This window comes from Mustela nivalis (assembly GCF_964662115.1).
Source record: "Mustela nivalis genome assembly, chromosome: 10".
Lineage (NCBI taxonomy): Eukaryota > Metazoa > Chordata > Mammalia > Carnivora > Mustelidae > Mustela > Mustela nivalis.
The window spans coordinates 13,209,923-13,235,771 of record NC_139029.1 but is presented as its reverse complement, the minus strand read 5'-3'; the positions used below and the strand labels follow the sequence as shown (position 1 = coordinate 13,235,771).

The 25,849-nt window shown below is 53.3% G+C and overlaps 1 protein-coding gene and 2 long non-coding RNA genes across 6 annotated transcripts in view; 1 reads left to right on the top strand and 2 right to left on the bottom strand.

Moving 5' to 3' along the window:
• The window catches only part of LOC309841513, a 268,973-nt gene that overhangs the window by 56,478 nt on the left and 186,646 nt on the right, over window positions 1-25,849 (bottom strand). The gene's annotated exons all lie outside the window — the stretch shown is intronic.
• TMCO4 (transmembrane and coiled-coil domains 4) overlaps window positions 1-25,849 on the top strand; it is an 87,060-nt gene that overhangs the window by 29,014 nt on the left and 32,197 nt on the right. For all 4 annotated transcript variants that reach the window (XM_082684463.1, XM_082684462.1, XM_082684464.1 and 1 more), the window contains 7 exons: window positions 5,225-5,357; window positions 11,979-12,076; window positions 12,362-12,505; window positions 13,157-13,276; window positions 17,185-17,349; window positions 18,213-18,349; window positions 21,128-21,212. In XM_082684463.1, coding sequence (XP_082540589.1) covers window positions 5,225-5,357; window positions 11,979-12,076; window positions 12,362-12,505; window positions 13,157-13,276; window positions 17,185-17,349; window positions 18,213-18,349; window positions 21,128-21,212 — 882 coding nt within the window. The remainder of the gene's footprint in view (window positions 1-5,224; window positions 5,358-11,978; window positions 12,077-12,361; window positions 12,506-13,156; window positions 13,277-17,184; window positions 17,350-18,212; window positions 18,350-21,127; window positions 21,213-25,849) is intronic.
• Window positions 493-5,218, bottom strand: LOC309841508. Its single transcript, XR_014299156.1, has 3 exons — window positions 4,972-5,218; window positions 2,622-2,848; window positions 493-886 (listed from the first exon to the last, which is right to left on the bottom strand). It is a non-coding gene; the product is annotated as an uncharacterized lncRNA (long non-coding RNA).

Genomic DNA, 25,849 nt, shown 5'->3' with positions numbered 1-25,849 from the left:
GTTGTCTCAGTCTCCGTGCCTCTTTGGATTAGATGGAGATACTACCGCAGCCGCCTGCTTGGGTGGCTGTGAAAATTCAGGGAATCAGTACGTGCAGAGGGTAGTCCCAAGTCTGGTTTCGAGGAAGCAGTGCATAAAGGAAGCTTCCAGTATTCATGAGTATTAATCATAGGGTGTTTCTGCTGGAAGGAGATACAAATCTTATCCAGCATAATTATTCTCCCCTATTTTGGACCTCTCCCAACAGAGATATGTTCATTCATTCATTCCTACAAATTGCCTATTCTTTGCTCTTACAATGATAATTACACATCTGCTTTGCTTTGGGCACAGGCCTGGATGCTAGGAATGTATGGTGAATTTGGAGCTTCTATTCCGGAGGGGGAAACATCATAAATAAGTCGGCCAATGTAAAAATCAAGGTTTTTGTTGTTTTTTTTTTAAGATTTTATTTATTTATTTGACAAACAGAGAACACAAATAGGCAGAGAGGCAGGCAGAGTCCCCACTGAGCAGAGAGCCCGATGTGGGGCTCGATCCCAGGACCCTGGGATCATGAGCTGAGCCGAAGGCAGAGGCTTTAACCCACTGAGCCACCCAGGTGCCCTAAAAATCAAGTTTTAAAAGGTGATAAGAAAATACCTTTTGATAAAGGAATAGAAAGCAATGGAGTGGAGTCAGGGAGGACTTCTCAGAGGAGGTGACATTTGAGAAAGGATCTGAGTGATGAGCAGCTCCGAGAGAGTATTTGAGGCATTGTCAAGACTTTGACATTTAAGAGTAACTCGTCACTGTAAGAGATGATCCTACCCAGAGGAGGAGAGATGCCTTGCCCAGCAAACGCACTGTCTCCGTTGTCCCCTCGGGATGCAGAGTTCAGAGGGCACTGGAAAGAGAGAAAAAGTCTCAGCTGGAGGCGGGATGCAGAAACAGGTGGGCACATCAGAGAACCCTGCAGACAAGGGAAAGCTTCAGTTAGTTAAAGAGCCAACACATCTTACGAATTGCTGGGCATCGCTCTGGGCACTGGGGGACAACAAGGAACAAAGCAAAAGTTTCTGCCCCTGTGGGACTGACAGTCTGGTGGGAAGAACCAGATAGTCAAGTTATCCACAGATGCAACAGTGATAGGAACGAGGGACAGGGAAGGTCTGGCCAGCGGTGGGCTGCTTGACTTTAGAGGCTGCGGGCTTCTGTAAGGAGAGAATTTTTTTTTTTAATTTGTATTTTTTTTTTAAGATTTTATTTATTTATTTGACAGAGATCACAAATAGGCAGAGAGACAGAGAGAGGAGGAAGCAGGCTCCATGCCAAGCAGAGAGCCTGATGTGGGGCTTGATCCCAGGACCCTGGGATCATGACCTGAGCCGAAGGCAGAGGCTTTAAGCCACTGAGCCACCTGGGTGCCCTAGGAGAGAATATTTTTGACCTGACTGATGAGAAGGGACCAGCCAGGCAGAGCTCTGGGAGAGGAGCCTTCCCATTAGAATAGCAAGTGCAAAGGCCCTGGGGTGGGAAAAAGAGCTTGGCTTCTTGGTGGGCCAGATACTGGTGCATGAAACAGGGATCAGTGGAAAATGGTGTGGGAGAGGGTGGTGGGAAGAAGCCAGGTAATGTCCAGCCTTATGGACCCTGGGAAGAAATGTGGATTTTATTCTGAGTGCCTTGGGAGAGTTTTTAGTTGGGGAAAGAGCACAATCAGCCGTATGACTTTGCCCCTCTGGCTGCTCTGCGGCAGATAGAGTGCTGGCAAGCATGAAAGATGAGAACCAGAGTAATGGCCAGTGGCTGAAGAGGAAAGGTGGTCCCAGTGGCCACGGTGGCCAGTGGTAGCGGAGTGCCAGGGTCCGACTCAGGATATATTTTGAAGGTGGAGCTGACAGCATTAGCTGGTGGATGGGATGTCAGGGTAGGGCGACCAGAAAAACCAGGGCAATGCCCAGGCTTTTGACCTGAGCTCCACAACAGGAGAGTCGGTTGTTTGAGGAGCGAGTCGGCCAACTGGCAAGTTGGCAGTAGAGCCGGAACCAGAAAACTCCAGTGTCAGGGTCACCTCGGATTCATGCCCCTCCCCCACCAGCTACCGTTTGCCTTATGTGGGACCTCACCTCCAAGTCCACCAGCCTGGCTGCCAGTGACCTTTACACAGGGCTGACATTCCCGAGCCCCATGCCCCAGTATACTCAGGGAGCTAATCACGAGTCCTGCTGGCAACCCATATTCCAGAAGCTAACTCAATCACTGCAGCCTTATGCAGTGTAGTATGAATTCACAGCTAATTATCATTGCCACCAATGAATCACCATGGCGGAGGCTGGCTTACTTTCCACAGCTTAACTATCACCTGGATGCAAGAGTCTGTGATAGTGGGGTGTGTAAGTGACCCAGGAACCCCAGGACACGACATGCCTATTCCGCAGCACGTAGGCAGTTGTGGTCAAGGACAGTGAGGCAAACGCTGCCAGTTCGCGGCTCGCGGAGTGCCCTAGTGCTAGGAAGGGACTGGTTTATTCTGCAGAAGCTGAAACCTCAGACTCCAGGACTTCGGAGGGCCACGCGTGATGAAGCTAGCCACGACTACTGTAGTATAATTTAGTAATACTTTAGTATAATATACTTACCCACATCGCGGGCGCCCAGCGGAGGAGTCTAATTCCGTAATGTTCATTAGGGGCCTCTCGTGGACTGGGAGTCCTCTCCTCAAACCTTTGTGAGGGGACTCGCCATTTCCATTTTCCACCCAAGCAAGGATGAGCTGTTTGCTGAGGGTTAGACACACAAATCCCTCCCAGGTCCGTCAAATTATTCATTGAACATTTGTTCTTTGTGGCAAGCGCTGTTCAGAGAACTAAAGATAGAGCAAAGATTACTCTTACAAGGTTGGTTTTACAAAGTTTATATTTCAGGAGGAGAGACAAACAAAAGTAAATGAATATATCAGAGATAGTGAGCTCTGTGAGGAGGAAAAAGCCAGGGAAAAGAGATAAGAGCGATGGGCGGCCGGTCAGGAAGGCCTCTCTGGACAGGAGGCTTTGAACAGAGACCTGAATGAGGAGGAGAAGGCCCACATGAAGATCTCAGGAATTAGCCTTTTAAGTGGTAGACCGACAAGTGCAAAGGCCCTTGAAGCAGGAATGTTCTAGAAGTCGAGGTCAGGGACTTTTTTTTTTTTTTAAAGATTTTATTTATTTATTTGACAGAGAGAAATCACAAGTAGACGGAGAGGCAGGCAGAGAGAGAGAGGGAAGCAGGCTCCTTGCTGAGCAGAGAGCCCGATGCGGTACTCGATCCCAGGACCCTGAGATCATGACCTGAGCCGAAGGCAGGGGCTTAATCCACTGAGCCACCCAGGCGCCCCGAGGTCAGGGACTTTGACGAGGGGCCTCGTAGGTCATGGTAGGGGTTGGATGTGGTTCTGATCATGACGTTTCTACATTATGGCCAAAGAAAGAAGAAAGCAGAGTGCCAGGAGCCCAGGCCTGGAGATGTTTCTGGGCTGCGCGGAAACCAAGGAGGGAAACCGAGAGCCGGGTCAGGAGTGACAGCAGCTCTGTTCCTCCTACACTCAGCCCCCAGACCAGTGGTCTTCAAACCTGGCTGTCACCTGCAGAGACAGACTTCCACACTATGGGACCAGACTGTTTGGGGGCGTCCAGATAACGGGGTCCAAATAACACCCGTCCTGTCCCACCAGAGTTTGGAGCCACATGAGTGAGGCAGAGGGGAGCCCCAGTGTCAGCGAGTGACTAGAGACTGGTGGAGGTTTTGGGGCTTGAGGTGCTGACATGCTACACCCCGAGGGGCCTCGCCACCCAGCTGTGCCCACCAGATGGCGGGGCGCATGGCTTCTCGACAGAGAACCGGGACCTCCCCCCCCCCCCCCCCGCAACCCCCGCCGGGACTGGTTCCAGTCAGAGAGGCTGGCCTCCCAGCAGGGGGTTGGGGAGCAGGGACAGGGATGCAAGGGAGATTCCTGCCCTCCCCCAGTAGAGATGTTTTTAGATAAACTATGGTCTCGGGGACTTGGGGTGTGCGGGGTAGAGGAGGAGAATGAGCGAAGAAGAGAAAATCCAATTTGACGTCTTCCTCTCCCTTTTTCCTCAGCAGTGGGCTTTTTCCCCCTTAGTCAGGACCCTATTCCTAAGTAAATCCATCCATTTTAAAAATTTTGTTCCATTACCTAATCATCTTTTTCAGATTTACAAACTTCTTAAGAATCTCTTTTTTTTTACGGCTTCTTCTCTGTGGGGCGGATGTGCTGTCGTTCATGGAACGGAACCCTGGTGTTAGAAATCTCCAGAATGCTCTCATTTCCACAAGGCCTTTACTTCCTAGTTCCCACATCCAGGATTGTTTTCTCAAGATTAGCATTTCAGAAATGGAATTCCGGGGCCAGCAGGGATGCACATCTTTCCCCCCGTCCTTTTTTCATTGGGGTAAAATACACATTTTTACGTGTACCGTTCAGCAGCATTAAGCACATTCACTGTGTCTGCCACCACCACTGTCCATCTCCAGAGCTCTTTTGTTTTCTTTTTTTTTTTTTTAAGATTTATTTATGTATTTTAGAGAAAGAGCGAGCATGAGCAGGGGGAGGGGCGGAGGGGAGAAAGAGGATCTCAAGCTGACTTCCTGCTGAGTGCGGACCCCCCCACACACACACAGGGCTCGACCCCACAACCCCAAGACGGTGACCTGAGCAGAAACCCAGAGTCAGCCGCTCCACCGACTGAGCCCCCCGCCCCAGGCACCCCTACAGAGCTCTTTTCATCCTGCAAAACTGAAACTCTGTCCCTCTAAACACTGAATCCCTCCTTACCCCTTCCCCAGCCCTCAGTCACTGTTCTGCTTTGTGACTCTATGATTTGGGGGATACACGGTGTTCTCAGGTTTTGGTCCATACTATCAAATGGCCCTCCGGGTGATTAAATCAATATGCACTTCCCACCAGGGAGGTCCTCAAGCACACACCTGTTTTCAACACCTCCTTAAAACCGTTGGGGTTTAAAAAATTGATCTTTGCTATTCTCATGAAAATACCACCTTGTCTCTGATCAGTGGTTTTCAGTGCTACACGGTATCCCATCCAGGAGGCTGGCCCACGGGTTAGCTGACCGCCTCCGTGGGGTGGTGCATGGAGGCCGTTTCCAGGCCTGGGGCTGTATGGCTTGCACGGCTCTTTAAAAGCTAAACTGATTCTCTGTTCTTGTTTCTCTCTTCCCAGGGCGCTATGATGCGCGGGCCCGAGTCCTCATTTGCCACATGACCTCCATCTTCCGAGTGCCCTTGGGGGAGCTGGATCTCCTTGAAGAGACATTCCTTGAGAGCCTGAAGGAAACCAAAGAGGAGGAGTCTGAGTAAGGGAGCCCTGTGACCCCAGCCCTGCCTGCCACGAATAGAGGATTTCCACTTGAGTGCCCTGTCCCGCTAACACGTGCTCCCCTCGGTAACAGCTGATGCAGGGAAATGGAAGAGGCACCGGCCCGAGAGTCCCAGTGCGGCCCTGCCTCTCTGGGTGGCCTGGTCCTAGCAAGTCACTTCCCCTCTCTAGGTGCCAATCCTCGGTTGTACAAAGTGGGGATTGAATGGATTATGGCCGGGGGGGCATGGGTCTGTGACTGGAGCAGTCCGTGACCCTGACACCCAGCTCTGTTCTTGTGACCCTTTGTCTGTGGGCCAGAGTGGCCTGGATCAAAATCCTATCTGTGACAACCATCTACTTGTTGACCTTGGACAGGGCCCCCCCTTCCCTAAACCACAATATTCTTACCTGTTACATGGGAATAAGGATAGTCTTCCCGGGGGCACTGTGAAAAACGAATGCAGTGGGGTAGAGGGCTGGGCCTGGGGCCGGCCCGCAGCAGGTGCACAGAACACAGGAGTCCCTCCTTTCTCCTGCAGGCCCCCATCCCTCCCAGCTGCAGAGCGGCTTTGCCCTCTCTGCAGGGTCAACTGTGTACAGAGGGAAATTATCCTGGTCACGTGGCTAGAGCCCCAGAACACCTTACACAGGTTCTGATACCAGAGCAATCAGTCAGTCCCGGTCACAGCCTAATCGCAGGCTCTCCGCACCAGGCACGTCTCCCAGCGTCCTCTTTGTCCTGCCCAATGGCTCTCTCGGAGTAGCCAGTTTGTGCCAGTTCCACCCAGCTGGGAATGTAGCTCTGAAGCCGGCTTCAAACGGGAGCTGCCCTCCTGTCCCGGTTAGCAGGGCAAAGGAAGGGGCTGTTTCCTGGAGAAAGGAAGCACCTTGATCAGTTGAAATAGCATGAAAACAGGCTTGTGTTGATTCCCAGAGCTGTGTCAGTGAAGACACCCCTAGATCCAGGCCCATGACCATAATCAGGAGCTCGGCCCTGAGCCTTGTCGCACACAGACACACACACGCATATGTGTACGCTTGGAAATGAAGGACAATCCTAGCTGTTTGTTTGGAAATCTTAGTATCAGAAGAAAAAAACATGTTCTGCTGATACTCATAATGCCAGATCAGGGAGGATGCAAAAAAAAAGTTCTATTTAACCCCCCCAGGCTTCCATTTTCCTCATCTGCAAAATGGGACAAAAACAGCACCCTCCTCCTAGGGTCCCTGGGAGGGCTCAGATGAGTTCATACATGTGAAGTGCTTTGAGCAAACCTTGCAGAGTCACTGGCTGAATAAAACATTATTTGCCGTAGTACAATCATCATTGTTGACATTCCTACATACAGGCCCTTTCCCCAGAAAAATATTCCACGTGTGTAATTTTTAGATTCCGCTTTAGAGACTCTGGAGACCTCTCGGGTTCTTCCTGTGGCCTCTGGAAGGATCTGAGACCCAGGGGAGGCCTAGAGACCATTGGGCCAGGAGACCTAGTTCTCAGTGTAATTCTGTTACTGAATGTCTGTGTGGCCCTGGACACGTTGCTTTCCCTCCTGGGCAACCACAGCAGTTTTTTTCACCTACACAAGTAGAGGATTGAATTTCTTTTAGTTCCACGGTTTGTGTTTCTGCAAGGTGAGCTGATCACTCAACACCCTGAGGCGATCCTTTGCAGCTGGGGTTCAGAGGATGACACGTAGGATATATCTGTTCTTGGATCTGCCCCCCCGACTCCCACCCCCAAGCCTGGAGGCCGTGCGAGCTTCTCCTGTGTGTTCAGTGACTTTACTTCCCTGTGCCTTCGCTCCTTTACCTCCAACAGCGGGATGATGGTAGTATCTCCAAACCAGGACTATTGGGAGGATTAAATGAATGGATGCTGGTCAGAAGCTTGGCCCAGCACCTAGCACCTAGTAGGTGCCCATAAATGTTAGTGAATGTCCTACTGGCGCTTGACACTGATGATATCAGAATGACACGGTCAACCCATAGCTGTCCCTGAGCGCTCGGAAGATGCCTTCTCAGACAGTCCCTTCACGGTTCTGCAGAGGAAGAAACAGAAGGTCAGAGGGGTGACGTGCCTCGGCCAAGGTCACACAGCTGGCCAGTGGCACCACCAGTTTCAACCAACGCACCCATCTGAACAAGGCACTCAGTGCTTCCCTCAGGGCACAGTGGACACGCCCTGGTTCCTTCCTTAATTCTGAAGAAAGCAGTAAAGATACTTCTTTTTTTTTAAGCAACTGCCACGCCCATTGTTGAGCCCAGCACGGGGCTTGAACTCACGACCCTGAGATCAAGACCTGAGCCGAAATCAAGAGTCAGAAGTTTCACTGACTGAGCCATCCTGGTGCCCCAGTAAAGATCATTCTTAATGGGGCTTTCTGCACTTTTATTTAAGAAGTGTGAACTCCCAGAAATATGCTCTCCCTTGATGATGAGAATAAGAAACACCCTCTCATGGGAGATGTGGTGGCAGGGGTGACGTTTATTTGTGGATCCGTGACACGGGCAACGTAGGTGTCTTTCTCTTCACTATGTATCCATGGCTTCGGCCTCTGTTCTTGGAAGGCTGACAGGGAACGTCAACTCAAGGTCATTTCTGGCATCCCAGAACATGAGTGTGACCAGGACTGGATGATGGCAGAGATTGCTGTGGTATCTGACCAGTGCGCGGTCAGTGATGGGAACAGGGCTCCATTTGGTTTTAGCATCGTGCTCTGAATTCCCACTTCCAAATATGGGAAGCATTATAGCCCTGTCTCCCAGCCAGCCTCTCCTGCGGTGCTTCAGATGTTGAAATTCAGCCAGACAATGGAATTAATCGCAGGAGTAAAATGCTGTGTTAGTTAATGATGATTGGCAAAGCCCTTCGTTTCATGTACAAAACAGTTATTAAGAACGTTTGAGTGCGTAAATAAAAGTAAGGCAATCAGTTTGGGTTAACACTGAGAGAGAGGTCCTTAGCTAAATAACTTGGCGGGGAGAGGAATGTTGTATTCTCTGTGGTTCAGCAAATTTTTATAAACATTTAAATAATAACACTAGCAATTAGAGTATATCACCCATCTAATCTTTGTGACATGGATTCGATACACTAGGATTCATACATTGAAGTAAAACAGCTTCAAGAATCATATTTACTGGTTATGTATTTTATTCCCTTAAGGGTATGAGCTCCCCCCTACTCTGCATAAACTCCGCTAAAAGGGAAGATTATCTCCTATCATGGTTGCACAGATGTCGCTGCAGGAAGAATCTAGAAGCAGAAATTTATAAAATTTTACAACATCCCAGACAGATCCTAGTATCTCAGAAGTTTTACTCTTGGTGGTGATTGGCCCATTCTGTGGCTAAAAATTTTATTTAGCCAAAATGCCCCACTGGCTTTACAGATCTGGGCAGTGCGAGGGGAAGTAGATACTGTAGAAACATGTCCACGGCCAGTCCTTGTTGGAATGATTAGGTTCTGCTCAAAGAACATTTTCTGATCACCGTCCAGGTCCGAAGCCCAGGACAAGCTGCTGAGGGTAGAAAGCAGGAAAGGTCTTGTCTGGGCAGTTGTTCAGCTTAAGAAACAGTGGGGCCCTGGAGGGCTTGCCATGGGCACAATTCCTTGCCCAGGGCTTCTGGCCCAGGAAGCTGTGATTTTAACAGCTACCCTGGGAGCTTGTGATGCAGTTAATACAAAGTCCCCCCCTTTGAAAACCAGTGGTCCAGAATTACATGCTGAGGACAGAAGGTGAAGGGCCCCAGAGTCCCGCATTTAGGCATCCCTGGGGCTCACAGAGGCTTCCTGGAGGAGGTGACTCTTAAACGATGACGAATGTGTAGCCAGCCCAGAGGAAGGTGAGAAGGTCCTTGACAGCTGAGGTCCAGTAGGAGCACAGAGACCAAGGCCCAGGCAGTGGGGCAGTGCAGTGGGGCACTGCCTGGGGGCAGTGCAGTGTTTCTGAAGGGCAGACTGTGAGGGAGGAAATAATGGCTGGAAAGGAGGCAGGGGCCAGGCCACCAGGGGGCCTCAGGGTCATGCTGGGGGGGTGGGCACTATCGTCACTCAGGGCCGAGGGAGGAGACACGGAGGCTGGGAGGGAGGAAAGCCACCGATCAGGGTTATCCTATCTATCCCTGTGGTGGGAGCTGACCTCATCCCCCCATTTCCAGTCCCTACGTGAGAAAATGATACTTCAGGAGCACGGGGTGACGCAGGAGATCACGGCGGAGCCAGGCTCGGATGCCTCTGCCCCCAATTCCCACACTGTCTCCCAGCCTGAGTCTGTGAAATGGGACGCCGCTGACTCAGAGTCTGCTGCTTGGTGCAGTGCACATTCCTGTTACACGTCCTCAGCGGCGCGAATCTTTTCCTCAGACCTTGAACTCTGCCCAGAGAAACTCATTTCCAACCTCCCTGTTTACCCAGAATGGTGCTAGAGATCAAGGGCCAAAGCTTATCTGCAGCCCGAGTGGAGGGGGGTTACCGTAGTAACGACAGGACCCGTACAGCCGCAAACATACTGACTGATCACAGTATGCCCCGGTGTGTGGATTATCTCATGTGCCCTCACGGCGCCCCCGGGGAGGAAGTGCTATTATTATCCCAACTTGGAGGGTGAGGCAGGTCAGATGGGTCGGATCCTCACTGCTTGGTCACAGCAAGGAGCTCAAGCAACGGGATAGACTGGCTTTTGCAGCAGTGACAGGTGACTTACAGGTCTCAGTGGTTTACTCGACGAAGGTGCATTTCTTGTTCACAGGATGTGTCCGTTGCAGACTGGCGGTGGCCTTAGTCCTCACTGCTCTGTCTTGGTCCCAGGTCCCAGGGGGACAGAGTGACCCCTATCTGGAATGTTGCTGGTTCGTGGCAGAGCAGGAGACTCATCAGACCCCTGCGGTGACGCTTAAAGATTGTTCCAGAAATGACACACACCCCTTCCACTGACCTTTCTTTGGTGACAGTGGGTCATAGGGCCCCTCATTTCCAAGGGCAGGGGTGTGTAAGGCTTGTGCAGGGAGGACTAGTACAGGGAGGGGTAGCCAAACCGGGTGGATGGTGTTCCAGTACCACACAGCAGGGGTCAAGGTCAAGTTCACAGTCCTGATGTCAGAACCCATGCCCTGTCACCATCCTGCCTTCTAGGCTCAATGCACACAGTTCAGCCTCATCCCATGTCCATTAGCATGAATTGTGGCGTGCGTGGGGATGTTGATGTTGGGTTTCCCCTTCCCTTCAGTGAAGGAACTGCAAAGGGCCATACTCCACACCCGGGAGGGGGGTGTGTAGAAAAAGAATTCATAGAAGTAAGCCAGCAGAGAACCAAACGGCATCGCAGCTCCTGAACGCTCCGCTCAAATCCCACTCCTCTTCGATGGATGAGCTACTTCTCGATACAACGTGCGGTTCAGGAGGAACGAGATGGGCAAGAAACAAGTCTTGGTCGAGGGCCACGTGGTTCTGCTCCCAGATACACGACATACAGAATGACCAGCACGAAGCCTACCCTCCGTGACAGGCTGTTGGCTGGATGGGTGAAGAAAGAATGCGTTTCATCTTCACAACCTGCCACCTGACTTGCTACCTGTTGTTAGTCCCATTTTACAGAAGAAGAAGTAGAGGCTCAGGGAAATCCGCCTAGTCGCGTGATATAACAGCCACCATTTTGGTCACCCCTTGCAGGGTGCTGTGGTGCTAAACGCTTGACGGACATTCTCTTCCTCCACGCCCGCAGTCCTCAGGAGGGGGCTGCTGCTGTCCCTCAACTGGACATTGTGTCATTTGGGCACAATAATAAAACTGCTTCCTAGGTAAGAGAAGCCATGTGAAGTGCAAAGCACCGTGGCTGGCGAGAAGGAATTCCTCAGTAAATATTAACCATTCTCCCTCTTGATCGTCTCGCTGTCATGCTACACACTGAGTTGCTGTCCAAACTCCAACTTCAGCTCAGAGTTCGCCCTCATAAGGACTGCACCGACCGACCTGCCCTGGCTCCCCCATCGTGCTCCTGATGGCCCCACAGCACGGGGGCTGCCCACCTGACACGGGGGCTGGGCTTGGTGACTCTCTACGTGCTCACGCGGCCATCCCCGCTTCACCTGACCCCGTTCACCCCAAATGCTTCCCTTCTACTCCATGTTATAGCTTTTAAAGGTCAGGTCTGGCCGATTCCAGCTATGCCCGGCGGCCAAGGTCTCCAAAGGCGGACATTTCCAGCGGGAGACGGGCTCAGAGGGTAGGGAGCAGGGGAGGGAAGGGCAGACAGGGGCGATGGAGTCTGTGATCGTATTTGTACTTGGTCTGGGTCCATCTGTTCCAAGATATTTCTTGTGCTGCTTTTGCTATTATTACTGTTATTTTTGTCTTTTTATTATTCAAATTGCAACCCTGTTAGGACGGACCCATTAGGTAAGTAGCACATCCTACACACTGGGTTTTCCCAGCTGGGTTTTAGAAAATTTCCAGCCTTTTAAAACCATCGATGGGCCCAGGGTGACTTTGGTACCCCGCTCTGCATGACAGCGTCCCCGGCCTTGATCCTAGTTTGGGGCCTCGATGAGGCGGGGTGGTCTCAGGGGGTGCCAGGCACCGCCGGCCCTAAAGACCGACCTCTTCCCCCTACAGAACGGCCGAGGCATCCCGGAAGAAGAAAGAAAACCGGAGGAAATGGAAGCGCTATCTCCTGATTGGCCTGGCAACTGTCGGGGGCGGGACTGTGATCGGTAAGGCCCGCCCAGGTTGGCCAGGGTAGGGGGGCGCGCATGCGCTGAGGCAGTGCAGAATAGCAGTGTAGAATCATAGCAGAATAGAATCCTAGCAGGCTCAAAGCTAGAGAGGAGAGGGTAGGGGGGTCAGCTGGGAGGTGGCCGCGGCGCACACCAGGTGCAGAAGTACGTTCATTCACGTTCTTAGAAGCATCCATGGAAGGCGGTGGGCGGCCAATGGGGGAAGAACCGGGTAGGCCGCATCTCCTCCCCTTTACCTACCATGGGCTGCTCTCCTCGCAGGCGTGACCGGGGGTCTGGCTGCCCCTCTCGTGGCCGCTGGCGCTGCCACCATCATTGGCAGTGCTGGGGCAGCGGCTCTGGGCTCGGTGGCGGGCATCGCCGTCATGACCTCGCTGTTCGGGGCGGCTGGAGCTGGCCTGACAGGTGAGGTGACAGAGGAATGTGGGGCCAGCGGGGGATGTTCCGCCAGGGGGGCCCGGCTCTCACAGACAGGCCCAGATTCTCACCCATCATGGCTCCCCAGGGGACAGAGGAGAACACAGCTCTATTTCATGCTGGGTCCCAGCCCTTCAGGAACTGGCTGCAGGCTTCCTGCATTTACTAGTATTATTGGGGAGGGGGGGGATACTGGTAAGTTGGGGGGGGTTATATCATAGACCAACAGCACCCCAGTCCCACACACAGATCCCTGTTCCACTCCCCAAATGGGATCCATCCCTCCCCACATGGAGAATTGTGGCCACTTTGACCCACTTTTTTGAGAGGAATGTGTTACTCCCGTGATGTTCATGGGAAGAAAAGATCTAGAACCAATGGAGTCGGGATGAAGCAGTGAGTTACGACCCGAGCTCTGCTCCGGGAGCTGGCCGGCCTTCAGAAGCCTCTTAGCCTTGGCTGTAACTGGGGACAATAATGGCACCTAACTTAAATGACTTTAAAAACGAGACATTTTGTTGAGGGAGAAGGCACACAGTTGGCACTCACTGCGAGTGTGTGAGCACGGAGAGTCACTCTGACTAACACTCCTGTTGTCCCTGGTCATCTCCACCCTCATTTTTGTGTCTGGGTCTTTAGGATATAAGATGAAGAAGCGTGTCGGGGCCATCGAAGAGTTCACGTTTCTGCCTCTCACGGAAGGCCGGCAGCTGCACATCACCATTGCCATCACAGGATGGCTGGCATCCGGCAAATACCGTGAGGACCGGGGCAGAGCAGAGATGGGGGGATGGTGGGGCAAGTGTTGACCGAGCTGGGACTGCTGTTGTGGGCCAAATCCTGGCCTAGGCTCTTGCCTATGTGTACCTCTGGAGGGGTGGGGGAGGGGCCCAGTTTTGCAGAGGAGGAAACTGAGGCTCAAGAAGGTGAGATGATTTCATCCCATACCCATCCACCCTTCATCTCTCCATCAGTCTGTCCACTCATTCACTCATCCATCCATTCCCCTGCCCTCCATCTGTCCACCAGTCCATCCACACACCTGTCATCCATCATCCATCCAACTATCCATCTACCCACCCACCCACCCATCCAACCACCCTTCCATCCATCACCATCCACCCACTCGCCTATTCATTCATTGATCTATCCACTCACTCATCTGTTCACCCATCCATCCATTACCTGTCATCCAACTACCTGTCCATTCAGCCACCCACCCATTCACTCATTGATGCATGCTTCCATCGCTGTCTCCACCCAACCATCCATCTACCCTTCCCTCCATTCACCATTCATTCACCCACCCATTTACCTACTAATTTAGCCACTGAGCAGTGTTCCTAGAGTTCATACACAGCACGTGCCAGACATTGAGCCTAGGAACTCAATGGTGAGAGCACCATCATGGCCTCAGCAACCCTGGGACATGTGGTCCAAGACAGAAGACAGACGATTGAGCAATAATTTCATGGAAGGTTTATGGATGGCACAGTATAGGAACCAACAGAGTGTTTCTGTGGAATGAGGGAATGAGGTTCTACTGGAGAAAGTAACATTTAGGCTAAAGACCGGGAGTTAACTGGGTGAAGAAGGAGGAAGAAGTATAAACCAAGCAAAGAAGCAGCATGTACCAAGGTCCAGGGATGCAAAAGAAGCACAGGATGGCTGGAATGGGGGGGCTAGAAGGCAGGGGTGTTGACAGGGTCAGATCATGCTGGAGCATGTAAGGTGTGACAGGGAGCTTGAATTTATCCTCAGAGAAAGTGGGAGAGACCAGAGGACTTTCGGTGTGTGGCTTAAAGTTGAAAGGACTTGAAGTAGGTGAGAGATCAGTACATATCGACCATGTGACCTCAAGCAAATTACTTAACCTCTCTGTGCCTCAGGTGCTTCATTTGTAAAGTAGAACAAATGATTGCTGCCTTTCGAGATGCTTGCAAAGTTTAAATTAAACAAGCTAACACATGGAAGGCACCCGGTTTCTCATGGACATTCCACAAACACACATCCCCTTTGTGGCTCTCTTTTGAACATGCGTTTCGAGGGGGTTCTAACCGGGGTGCATCAAGGACTAACACCGTGGTCCACCCACTGCCTGGCTCCCTGTTGCAAGTGCCCGGTGTGAGGCTCAGCAAACAGTTCATCACTGAGAGAGAGAGAGAGAAAGAGAGAGAGAGCGCGCGCACAAGCAGGGTGGGCCAGGGAATCCAGAACACCCCAGCCAGACACATGCTAACAGCCTCCTGAATTTCCGGATCTCTGGGATCTGAGCGTAGAAGGCACAGCTCTTCTAAACAACACAGAAGAAAGCAAGTGAGGAAATGTCCAGGCTTTGTACAGAGGCATGACCAGGTGCCCAAGCCTCATTGGTGTGGGATCACCAGTCCCCGTCCCCACACAGTAGGCCTCTAATGTGGACTGAGCACTTAGTGCATAGCTACCCCAAGTCAGGCATCTTACCCACACAATGGGGACTCAATATGTGTTGTATCCCCCAATCCTCGCATCCCCCCCGCCAGGTGGGGGCTGTTTCTGTCCTGATCTAGCAAAAGAGGAAGCCCAGAGGGGTCGCGGGAGGTCAGGGAGATGGAGGATTCGAACCCGTGTCTCCTGACCCAAAGTTCGTGGGTGTCTCTTCACTCCTTTCCGCGCCACCACGCTGCAGGCAGGACCGACACAGGAGGGAAGGAGCAAGAGCAAGCATTAAGTTGAGGAATTTGCGATTCTGACCACTCGGGAAAGCAAATTCCTTCTCCTTGTTTTATCCTCATTTGCTCTCTCGGCCCCAGGTCAAAACCCAAAACCCTCTTCAGTGTTCTCCCGCAGGCTGGTGCAGCCTGCCGCCCAGGCAAGCAGGGGCAGGGGAGATAAAAAACGGAGCAAACTAGATTAAGTTCAGGAGGGAGATACGGCACCTCTTCCTGTCTCTGCTGGGAGAGAAGCCTCTGTGACATCACACGCTTGCTCTGCGTGATAGGAACAGTTGGATTCTTGGCAGCCCACCCCCCAATTAAACAGGATTGTGCACAATAATGACAACAGCTTTGCGTTAACCAGGCACTAATCCAAGCATTTCAGGAGACTTGCTTACTGAGTCCCTCGCTCCAGGCCAGGGAGGTGGACATCCTGGTCACCCCCATTTTACAGATAAGGAAACTGAGGTTCATAAGGGCTTCTCAGGGTCCCCTGGCTAGCCAGGGACTGGGGCAGGACTCACCACCACTCTGTCTGGCTCGATGGCCCCTGTTCAGGGCCTCGGGTGATACACTGCTCTACAGTTTATACAGTGTGGTGCGTGTGACCTCTCACGTGATCCCCACGACACTCCGAAGTCAGATGTTACCATTCTACTCTTACAGATGTAGGACCCGAGGGGGCATGCCTGGCCGTAACCAGGGAGCTATCCGGCCGGGACACACCCTCACCCTTATTCTCTGCCCACACCCCAGCCCCTGCTCTCCAGCCTGAGTTGTTGTGGAACCATGGCCGTGTGTCTGCAGGGGGTGGAGGGTGGCCCCAGGGTGGTGCTTGTGTCGGCCTGACACCCTCCAGTACGGATGGGGCCTTGGAGTCAGGCAGGGAGCTGATGTCCAGAACCCGAAGCCTCGGGAAGGGGGTGCCACGTATTCTCTCATGATCGTATTTTCGTGAGTGTTTATTACATGTTCCATCCCCAGGCTTCAGGAGTCTAGTCCGTGGCAAACAGACCATGTGATTGCACGCTGTGACGCCAGCAGGCAGGAAGGCACTTGGGGGGGTGGGGAGGGGTGTCCAGACTCGGCGTCCTGCTGTGCCCTTTTGTTGTGCTCACAGAATAGTGACTGTGATATGTGTACGTCCCTGCCCCTGCCGAGGGAGGCCTAGATGCCTCAGTTTCCTCAGCTACGAAGCAAAGCCTGTTTCAGAGGCTATGAGAAGATGCAGTGTGTTTCTGGGGGGGGGGAGGGCAGAATATAAGTGAGAAATTGGGGAGCGATGGGGCTGGGAAGGAGGGGGGGCCAGCTCACTGAGGGCCTCGGTATCATGCTAGGGACATGACACAGTCGGGGTTGGACTTCTGTCTGACGTCGGTCACTGTCGTGATGATGTCTTCATCCCCCATTTCTAGTCCCTAAGTGAGAATGCTGAAGCTCAAGGGCCTTGGGTGACCCAGTGAGGTCAGGGCAGAGCTGGGCTCAGGTGCCTCTGCCCCAAACTTCTACAGTTTGTAGAATGACTTCCCACTGATTCCCAGAGCCAGCTGCTTGGTGCAGTGCACATTCCTATCATCCATCCTCAGCACCTGATGCCAGAAGGACTGCAGGGTGAGAAAGAGTAGCACTTCGCACACACACAACTTCCAATACTTCATTCCTATGACTGCTGTAAAGGGAGCTCCATGTTCATCTCCCCCCTGCGCAGATAAGCACAGCAAAGCTCAGGGTGGGACAGTCGTGTGCAGGGTCACCCCGCTACTAATGAACGCAGAATTGGGACCCGAACCCAGCCTGCTGACTGCCGCCGTGGCACTCTGCTCTGCCTAGTGCTCCGTCTGCTCCGCGAACAGCTGCCGCTCCCAATCCACCAGGGCACGTGGTCCCCCATCCCTGCTTGTCTGGGAAGCTGGGTTGGGGCACCCTCTGCCGCAGACAGGAGAGACCCCACCTACCTGTGTTCTCCCCTAGGCACCTTCAGTGCCCCGTGGGCGGCCCTGGCCCACAGCCGCGAGCAGTACTGCCTGGCCTGGGAGGCCAAATACCTGATGGAGCTCGGCAATGCCCTGGAGACCATCCTCAGCGGTCTTGCCAACATGGTGGCCCAGGAGGCCCTGAAGTACACGGTGTTGTCCGGTAAGCACCCCCCCACCCCACCCCACTGCCAACTGCATGCCCACTACTGCCATATCTGTGCACGCCTGAGGCTGCTAGTGAGCCGGGCACTGTACCAGGCTTTAGGAATACATAGAAGTCGAGGCTGCCCTCCTGTCTGTGAAGTTTGTGGTCTCTGTGGGGAGGGGACAGGCCAACAGCCAACCACATCATCACACAGCATATCAGGTAGCTATTGCCGCATAACAAACAACCCCAAAACCCGGTAGCTTACGACAGCACTCATTTCTCACAGCAGCAGAGAAGTCGTGAGGCTTCATTTGACTGATACCGGGACCTGCTCACACGGCTGTGGATCAGCCGACCAACCAGTGATCTGGGCTGGCCTTGTCGGGGGCAGCAAGGGCAACTCGGCTCTGCGCCATGCGTCTGTCACCCTCCCCTGGGGTCAGCCGACTAGCCCACACCAGCTGTAGGAGTGCACGAGAGGCTGCCCAAAACCATCCCAAGCCTCACATCGACTGAGGTCTCGCTGGCCAAAGCCAGTCCCACGGCGGAGCCTTGTGTGGCTGGCACGGCACGGGACTGGCACTGCAGAGCGTAGCACAAAGTGGGAGGAGGACACAGGGTGGAGGGACAAATCCAGGCCATCCTCGGAATCCCAGTCATGACAGAGGCTTGAACAGAAGGAATCTAGTCCAGGAATCCCGCACAAGGTGCAGTTTGCTTTGTTGCTACTTAGCAGTTTGGCAGCCCTTAGAAAACTCACAGGTTCCAAGTTCAAGGTTCTGCATGTGTTCCCTTGAGCCTCCATTAACCAGCCCCTCACTTCCCTGGAAGGGCCTCCCCACACTGCTTTCTTCACTGATGTCCCGCCTCCCCAGGCATCGTGGCTGCCCTGACCTGGCCAGCCTCACTCCTCGCTGTGGCCAACGTCATCGACAACCCCTGGGGTGTGTGTCTCCACCGGTCAGCAGAGGTTGGCAAGCACCTGGCCCACATCCTACTCTCCCGGCAGCAGGTACCTGGGACTGGCCATGGGACGTGGGGCAGGGGCAAGAGGGGAGGTGAGCGAACGGACCTGTGCACAGACGTCAGCCCTAGAGACAAGCCACTTGGAGATAGTCTAGTGGCTTTGTGGGGGTGGACGGTCTTCACTGCCCCTTAGTTCAAGTCCCAGAAGTATCCCAGGATGAACCAGTGAGAGGAGAATCTGAGATTGTGCATTTCTAGCCAGTGGTTAGGTAAGCACTGAAAAGCGGACATCTGCGGGCATGGACAAGGCTAGGTGCTTCTTCCTGCGAGCATCTGAGCAGATCTTTAGTCAAATACCGTGTACGATGGTCAGGAAGATAAATAACTATCAGACTTGTCAAATTTAGGGACACCCGGGTGGCTCAGTCACTTAAGCATCCAGCTCTTCGTCTCAGCTCAGGTCATGATCCCATGGTCCCAGGGTCAGCCCCACGTCAGGCCCTGCGCTCAGCTGGGCGTTTGCTTGAGGACTCTCTCTCCCTCTTCCTCGGCTCCACACCTGCTAATGCTCTAATGTGCGCCCGTGTTCTCTCTCTCTCTCTCTCTCTCTCTCAAATAAATAAATAAATCTGAAATTGGAAAACTTCCAAATCTGAATCCAGTACCTACCAGGGAAATGAAACTGCCCCCTTCAAGATGAATTTGAGTAAATGGAGACCAAAGTTTGGAGAAGCATTTCAGAGATGACTGTGAGGTTAGGATTATTGGAACCACAACGGTGGTTTCCAGCAGGCGGAAGTCTGTTTCTCAAGGAAAAGCTGAGGGAGGCCGTCTTACACCGGAGCGCTTGCCGTGGTGAAGAGACCTACTTGCCTTGTGGTGTGTTGCTCTGCTATCCGTAATCTGGACCCCGTGGTCCCAGATGTCAGCCTCAGCCCCAGCCAGCAGGGGAAAGCAAGGGTCGGAGAAGAAAGAGCAAAGGCCTGGTTGGTAGCATTTCCGCTGACTTCTCATCAGCCAGACCCTGGTCCTAGGACCACTCCTACGGGTGCACAAGCAGGGGAAGGCCGTCTGTCTTCCGTGTGTCCGTGAACCTTGCTGACCTTCAGCTACAGGAAAAGGGGAGGACGGATACTGAGGGACAATGAGCAGTTTCCGCCACAGTGGGTAAACTGAGGAATAGACCCTCCCTCCGATCGCTGTGTCTTTGCCAGAAGCAATGGAGCAGTCCTGCGCCAGGTTTGGCTGTAAGGCAAAGACCAGAGTGGTATTGGCTTCAACAAGGCGGGCGTTCGTCCTCTCCCGTGGAACAGCCGGCTCTCAGCCTCCAGGACGACGTGTGTGTCTTCGCTTCTTCCCGCTGCCGTAACGCATGACCATGGGCTTAGAACAACCCACGTGTATTATCTTACAGCTCCGCGGTCAGGAGTCTCCCGTGGGTCTGCAGCGTCGGGTCCCTGACAGCGGCTCCAGGGAGCACCCACAGCCCGGCCTTTTCCAACTCCCAAAGGCCACCTACCTACTTTGGCTGGTAGCACCCTGCCTCCAGCTTCTAAGCCCGCAGTGCAGCATCTGCAAATCTGCTTCTCTGTCCCTTGCTTCTGCCAGCACGTCACCTGTCTCACTCTGACCCTCCTGCCTCCCTCTCTGTCCTCTAAGACAGCATTCACAGGGCCCCAAGGTTTGGATGGGGCCATTCTCGGCGGGCTGTTACTCTGCCTCCCACATGGACGGCCTTGCAGTACAGGAGCCCCAACTCCTTCAGTGTCATGGCCACATATCCTCTGCATTCAGTCTCTCTTTTGGTCCGAGACAGATCTGCTGGCACGACCTCCCCATCCCAGAGAGTCAGAGGCAGGAAAGCGGAGTGAGGGGCATGGAAGTCACACTGCTGTGTCCCTTCTGGTCCTTGGGCCTCCCTAGCTGTAAGGGAGTCGGAGGGACTTTGTTCCCAGCCGGAGGGCTGTGCACCAGCAAAACTCAGGAGTTCTGTTAGCAGGGACGTTGCAGGGTGAGCAGGTGTTGGGGTGGGGATGAGCAGCCATTGCCATGGTTCCAGCAGAATTGGCTACTATTTGATCAAGGGTTTCCTGTCCTCATAGATGGCGGGGGGTGGGGGCAGCACGGGGGGAAGGTTAATCTTCATGTACTGGCACAAAACCAAGGAAAAGGAAGAGACTGTGGGACCAGACCAGACCTTGGGAGCCCCCCTCCTCCTGTCCCCTCCTTCCATGTAGAACTGGCACCGATATCCCCCATAACTTTCTTCCTCTTAGCAGTTGCCTTTCCTACAAGTTCTTTAGTTAGAAAATCCCTCTCTGTGATTACTTACTACCTTCTCTTATGTACAGCCAATATTTCAGTCCCATGTTCCCCTCTGGAAACAGACCAGTTCTCCCCCACATGTCCCTGCCTGGGTCCCCAGCGTCACAGCCTGGGGTACCGCCGCCTCCTCTCCCTGGCATATCCCACTTCAGTGTCGTCGTCTGCCACCCAATAGACGTGTCCTGTCCCCTGGGGAAGAAGAGACAGACAGTGGCTGGGTAATGGTTCGAGATGAAAAGGAATTAACCCAGCCAGAGGCTGCCTGTTAGCCTGGGAGGAAGCAGTTCCAGCAGCAGGTGGATTCTTGCAGGAATAAGGGCCCTGTCTGTCCTGATTAAGACATCAGAGCTCCGAGACCATCAGAGGTGGGGGTAGCAGATGCATGATTCATTAAACGTGAGGCAAGCACTAAGGAGTGTACAAGGGCCATCCTCATCAGGGCCGATGCTGAACTGGCAAGTGTCCCCCCACCCAGACACCTGTGTCCTGTCTCCCACAGGGCCAGAGACCCGTCACCTTGATTGGCTTTAGCCTGGGAGCCAGGGTCATCTACTTCTGTCTGCAAGAGATGGCTCAGGAGAAAGGTAAGTCTGGCTTACTGTCACAGATGAAAACGCTTCCCAAGTTTATCCTCAGGCAGAAGGTTCCGGGCCAGGGATCACAAGCCTTGGGAATGTCTTCCCAGTTCTTGGTGATACTAGTAAGAAGTTAAAAGTGGTTTGAAAATAGACAAAACCATTAAGTCATTTGGAAATTGGTTTTATTTATTTTTTTTTTGTACTGTAAATTTGAGGGGCTGGTCCTGTAATAATGGTCCTATAGTAATGATTATATGGTCCTATAATAATGATGTTGGCCTTGGTGTTGTCACGTGTGTGCTTGAGTGGGAGGGAAGAGAGATGAGAAATCTGAAACTGAGAGGTATCGGCAAGGCCACGTTCCCTCTGATGGTTCTAGGGGACGATCCTTCCTTATCTCTTCCAGCTCCTGGCAGTCCCCGGCCCTCCTTGGTTTGTAGAAGCCTCACTCCGTTCTCTGCTTCTGTCCTGACCTGTCTTCTTCTCCATCCTGCTTTCTCTTCTCTTGTAAGGACAGTGTCGTTGGGTTTAGCCACCCCCACTCCTCCCCTCCAAAGCCAGCGTGATCTCATCTCGGGATCCTTAACTTTATAACATTTGCATAATTCAGTTACATCTGAAGATGCATTTTCCTAAGAAGTTCTCATCCACAGGTTCCAGGTGGATGTCCCTTCTGGGGAAGCCATCATTCCAGCCACCAGACCACCTCTGGTGTGTGTTCATACTGTCCAATGACACACTTTGAGTGTTGGGACAGTGGGAAGCTTGAGTGCCATTGCTCTGGACCTTGGGTGGGAGGGGTGCCAGGATGAAGGGCCAGTTTCGGGCAGGTCTGTCAGCGGGGGGCAGCTCAGGGAGGGAGGGGTAGAGCTTGGGGCTCTTGGAGTGACCCACAGTCTGCGGGACCCAGACTCCCCCCTCTCCTGGTGGAGCACAACAGCAGCAGGTCCCTGAGGCAAGAGAGGGAGCTGATAATGACCCCGGCCTGGGAGCAGAGGGTGGGTGGCAGAGAGGGGTTCACCCGGCCGTCTCCCTGGGGATTTTCTAGGAACGCCTCTCTGGGCCTTGGCTTCCCCACCCATAAAATGGAGTTGTAATACCCGGCCTGCGTGCTTGCTTCCAGGGACTCCACATAGAGCATTTCCGCACCTTGTAGAGCCCTCCCTTGTTGACCAAACTGCGCTCTGGGATGTCTGTTTGCAGCTTTTGCTCTCAGAGCCGCTGCCAGCCTGAGGCCAGCCCTGAAGATGGCCCCGGTCACTCCCCCTGAGCACGTGACCCGACTGCCGGCCCATGGCCAGCAAGTGAGGAGTGGGGGGAATGTTCGCCGTTGGCTGGATCTGAGGGAGCCAGACCGGCCTGACTGGTGTTCTCTTCATCCTTGGCATCCCCAGAGGGCGTGGGACAGACCCTGGGGCTAAGGGGTCTGCTTCATTCCTGTTCTTTCTGTTTTGCTAAAATGTCTCCCCACCTTGGACTGGGGACCAGAGCTATTTTCCTGGTCACGCAAGTAAGGCGGGTGTGCTGTCCTTGGCATTGACCATGGAATGGTCCATTGACCATGGCCCAAGCCCCTGTGGGTGAGCCCTGCAGAAGAGGCTTCATCTTCTGTCATTTTGGAGGACCCCCCCACACCGTACCCTGCTCCCTCATAGCTTTCAACAGCCCCCTTGTCACTTGGTTTTGTCTGCATCGCTAAGCAATGGGGAGACGCCTCTGTCCTGTTTCCAGTAGCTTTGGGTAACCTGGGACCACCATCCAGAAGGGCCTGGGGAGTCACCTTGGAGCTGTCTGCACCAGGAAAATTCAGGCTGGGGTCAGAGGTCAGGCAGAAACCACCCAGGAAGCAGGGCTGAATCTGGGGCTCTGGTATCAGTGATTTCCACTTCCAGCATAGAGAACGTCATACATTCTCTGTAAGTTCTTCCCCTAAATAGACATCACCAGAGCAGAGCAAGTCAGAAAGTCATCAATCCCCTGCCTTTGCAGCTCTTCCTAGTACAGATAATCTGCCTGGGACCTTCTGGCCAGCTGGGAGGAACCCCCTGGAGGCCCACGTGTCTCCCCGCCTTCAGCTCTTTGATCCCCTGTGGGAAAGGGCTTTGTTGGAACCACAGCCGCACCACTGACGTCCCCAACATCATGTCACGTTCTGCTCCTATGACTTTATGCAAATGATAACAGGGCTGTCAGAATCTCTCGGGAAAACTAGGTGCTGGCATTTCTCATGCAGGACACAGGACTCTTGCTAAAAATGTGTGGGTTAGAGAGAGGCAGGACGGGTGTACCGGTCAGCTTCTGCTGGGGTAATGCTGGGTAACAAGCTAACCCCCAAACTCACAGGGTTATACCACACCCTTGCCATGTTCCAGGATCTACGGTGGTTCGCTTGTTCTAGAACAGGCTCTGTTTCTGGCCATGGGTTGGACAGGCTTGGCCCCAGGCTGCAGGCTGCGCTCACATCTGCCCCATGTGCGTGTGTCACGGTGGAGCCGAATGGGGCAGCGGCCCCCCGGGGCATGTTCCTCTCAGGTTAGAGCACTAGAGGGCCAAGGCCAAGGCAAACCACACATGCACATTCTAGACCTCTGGCTGTGCCGTCTTTACCACCATTCCGTATCAGCTGTTCATTGCTGCAGACAACCTCTCCAAACTTAGTGGCTTAAAACGCAAATAACTGGGTATTTCTTATAGTCCTGTGGGTTGACTAGGAAGTTCCTCTCCTCCTCGCGCCTGGGCTCACTGGTGTGGTTGCAGCCAGAGCTGGAATGCTTGCAACAGGGGAGCCGACCTCCTTCACTGCCTGGCCGCTGGCTGGGGGTCCCCGGCATGCCTCAGTCCTTCCCAGCAGACTGTGAACCCTCCAGCAGGCTCACCTGATGTCCTCATGGGCTCTCTCTGGGCAGCATTTCAAGAAGGCAGGAGTGAACGGGGCAAAACCTCAGAAGGCGGTCCCAGAACGTATCACTTCCGCCACATGCTGTGGGTCAGAACAAGTCACAGGCCAGACCAGATTCAAGAGATCAGAGGGAAAGTGCTTTCCCCGAATGCAAGGCGTGGCAAAGCGTTTTCGGCAATTTTTAATTTTCCGCACATTCTGTTGGCCAAAGAAAGCGACGGCCAAGCCCTGGATGATTAGTGTGGGACAGTGTGTTCTACCCACCATGAGGGGGAGAGGAGCAAATTGCCAAAGAGCAATCCAGACTCTGTGCCAGGGTGAGGAAAGCTTGGCTTTGCAGCCCACGGAGATATGGATCTGAGTTCTGACTCTGCTCGGCTGGGTCACTGGGGCTGGGGAAGGACACAGCCTCCCTGGACCTCCATATGTCTGTTTGCAGCAAGAGGCTAATGTTGCCTGCGGGCAGTGGCAAAGGCTGGAGAACATGGAGGTCAGGCACCCAGCCCCGCGCTGGGTCCTGGTGAACACGTCCTCTAGCATCTCACTCAGACTGTGGGGCCCCCTACCGGTCTAGGGCTGGCTGCCCCCGCTTCTCTGAATCGGCTTCTCCCTGGGAGTTCTGGAAGAATTGTCATCCTCTGTGCTGACATCATCTTGCTCGTCCCTGGCCATCTCTCCCTCAACCCAAGCAGCTGACCACCTGCCAGGCTCCTCATTAGCTGGAGGGACATGGTCTTCTATAGGACACATTCTCAGTTCAGAGGAGAAAGGCATGTCTGTGGCCCCAACTAGCATAAGTTACTTGTTAATGTCAGATCAGTAATAGAAGCCAAGTCTTCAATTTCCTTGCTGAACAGATTGAATTAATTACCATCGTCCATTTGGCTGTGATATTCAGAAGTGAGGTCACCCTGGTGTATGTGCATGTGAGGCAGGGAACTGCCAGGAGGGAGACAAGTGGCCCCTCGGTGACAAGGGGGTGCTGAGACACTGAGACGTCCCTGCACCTCAGCCTTTTGGGGGCTGGTTTCCAAGGCGACTTCCTTCCTGCTCACTGCTCCTTCCCCTGCATCTTCATGGCCTGCCCATAAGAATTGGGGCTTCTGTATTAGGTAGACCTGGATTTGGGTCCCAGCTTCTTTGCTGACCAGCTGTGGGACCTTGGACAAATCACTTAACCTCTCTGAACCCCAGAGTGCTCATGTGAATACAGGCTTGATACCCGTTACCTCGAAGGCTACTCAAGAGACAATGAGATGATGTATGTGGAGGAGATGCTGTGATCTGGGGACACTCAGAGTATTTCTGCTTCTAAACTCGGAGTTTAGAGTTAGGGAATGTTAGTGAATGCGGTGTAGATAAAGGAGCTTGTCATTCTGTGTCCATTTCCCCACCCCCACATGAGACCAGGAACTCCAGGTGGGCAGGGTCTGTCTGAGCCTCCCTCCAACCCCCCACCCTCCCAGCCCCCCAGCCCCGTCTGTGCCTGGCTCGCACTGTGTGCTCAGGAAGATGGAGGAACTTGATTTGGGGCAAGGGACTCAAGCACAGGCTGATGGGCTCATGCACCATGTGTGGACCCACTGTGCACCCTGCCACACAGAAAGCACTTACGTGCAGGATCTCGTTCAGTCTGATAGCGACCCTGGGAGGTAGCCATACTCCATGCTTCGCGAACAAGAAAACACAGACCTCCAGGGTAAGCCACGCAAATCCCAAGTGCTGGAGACAAGCTTCCACCCCA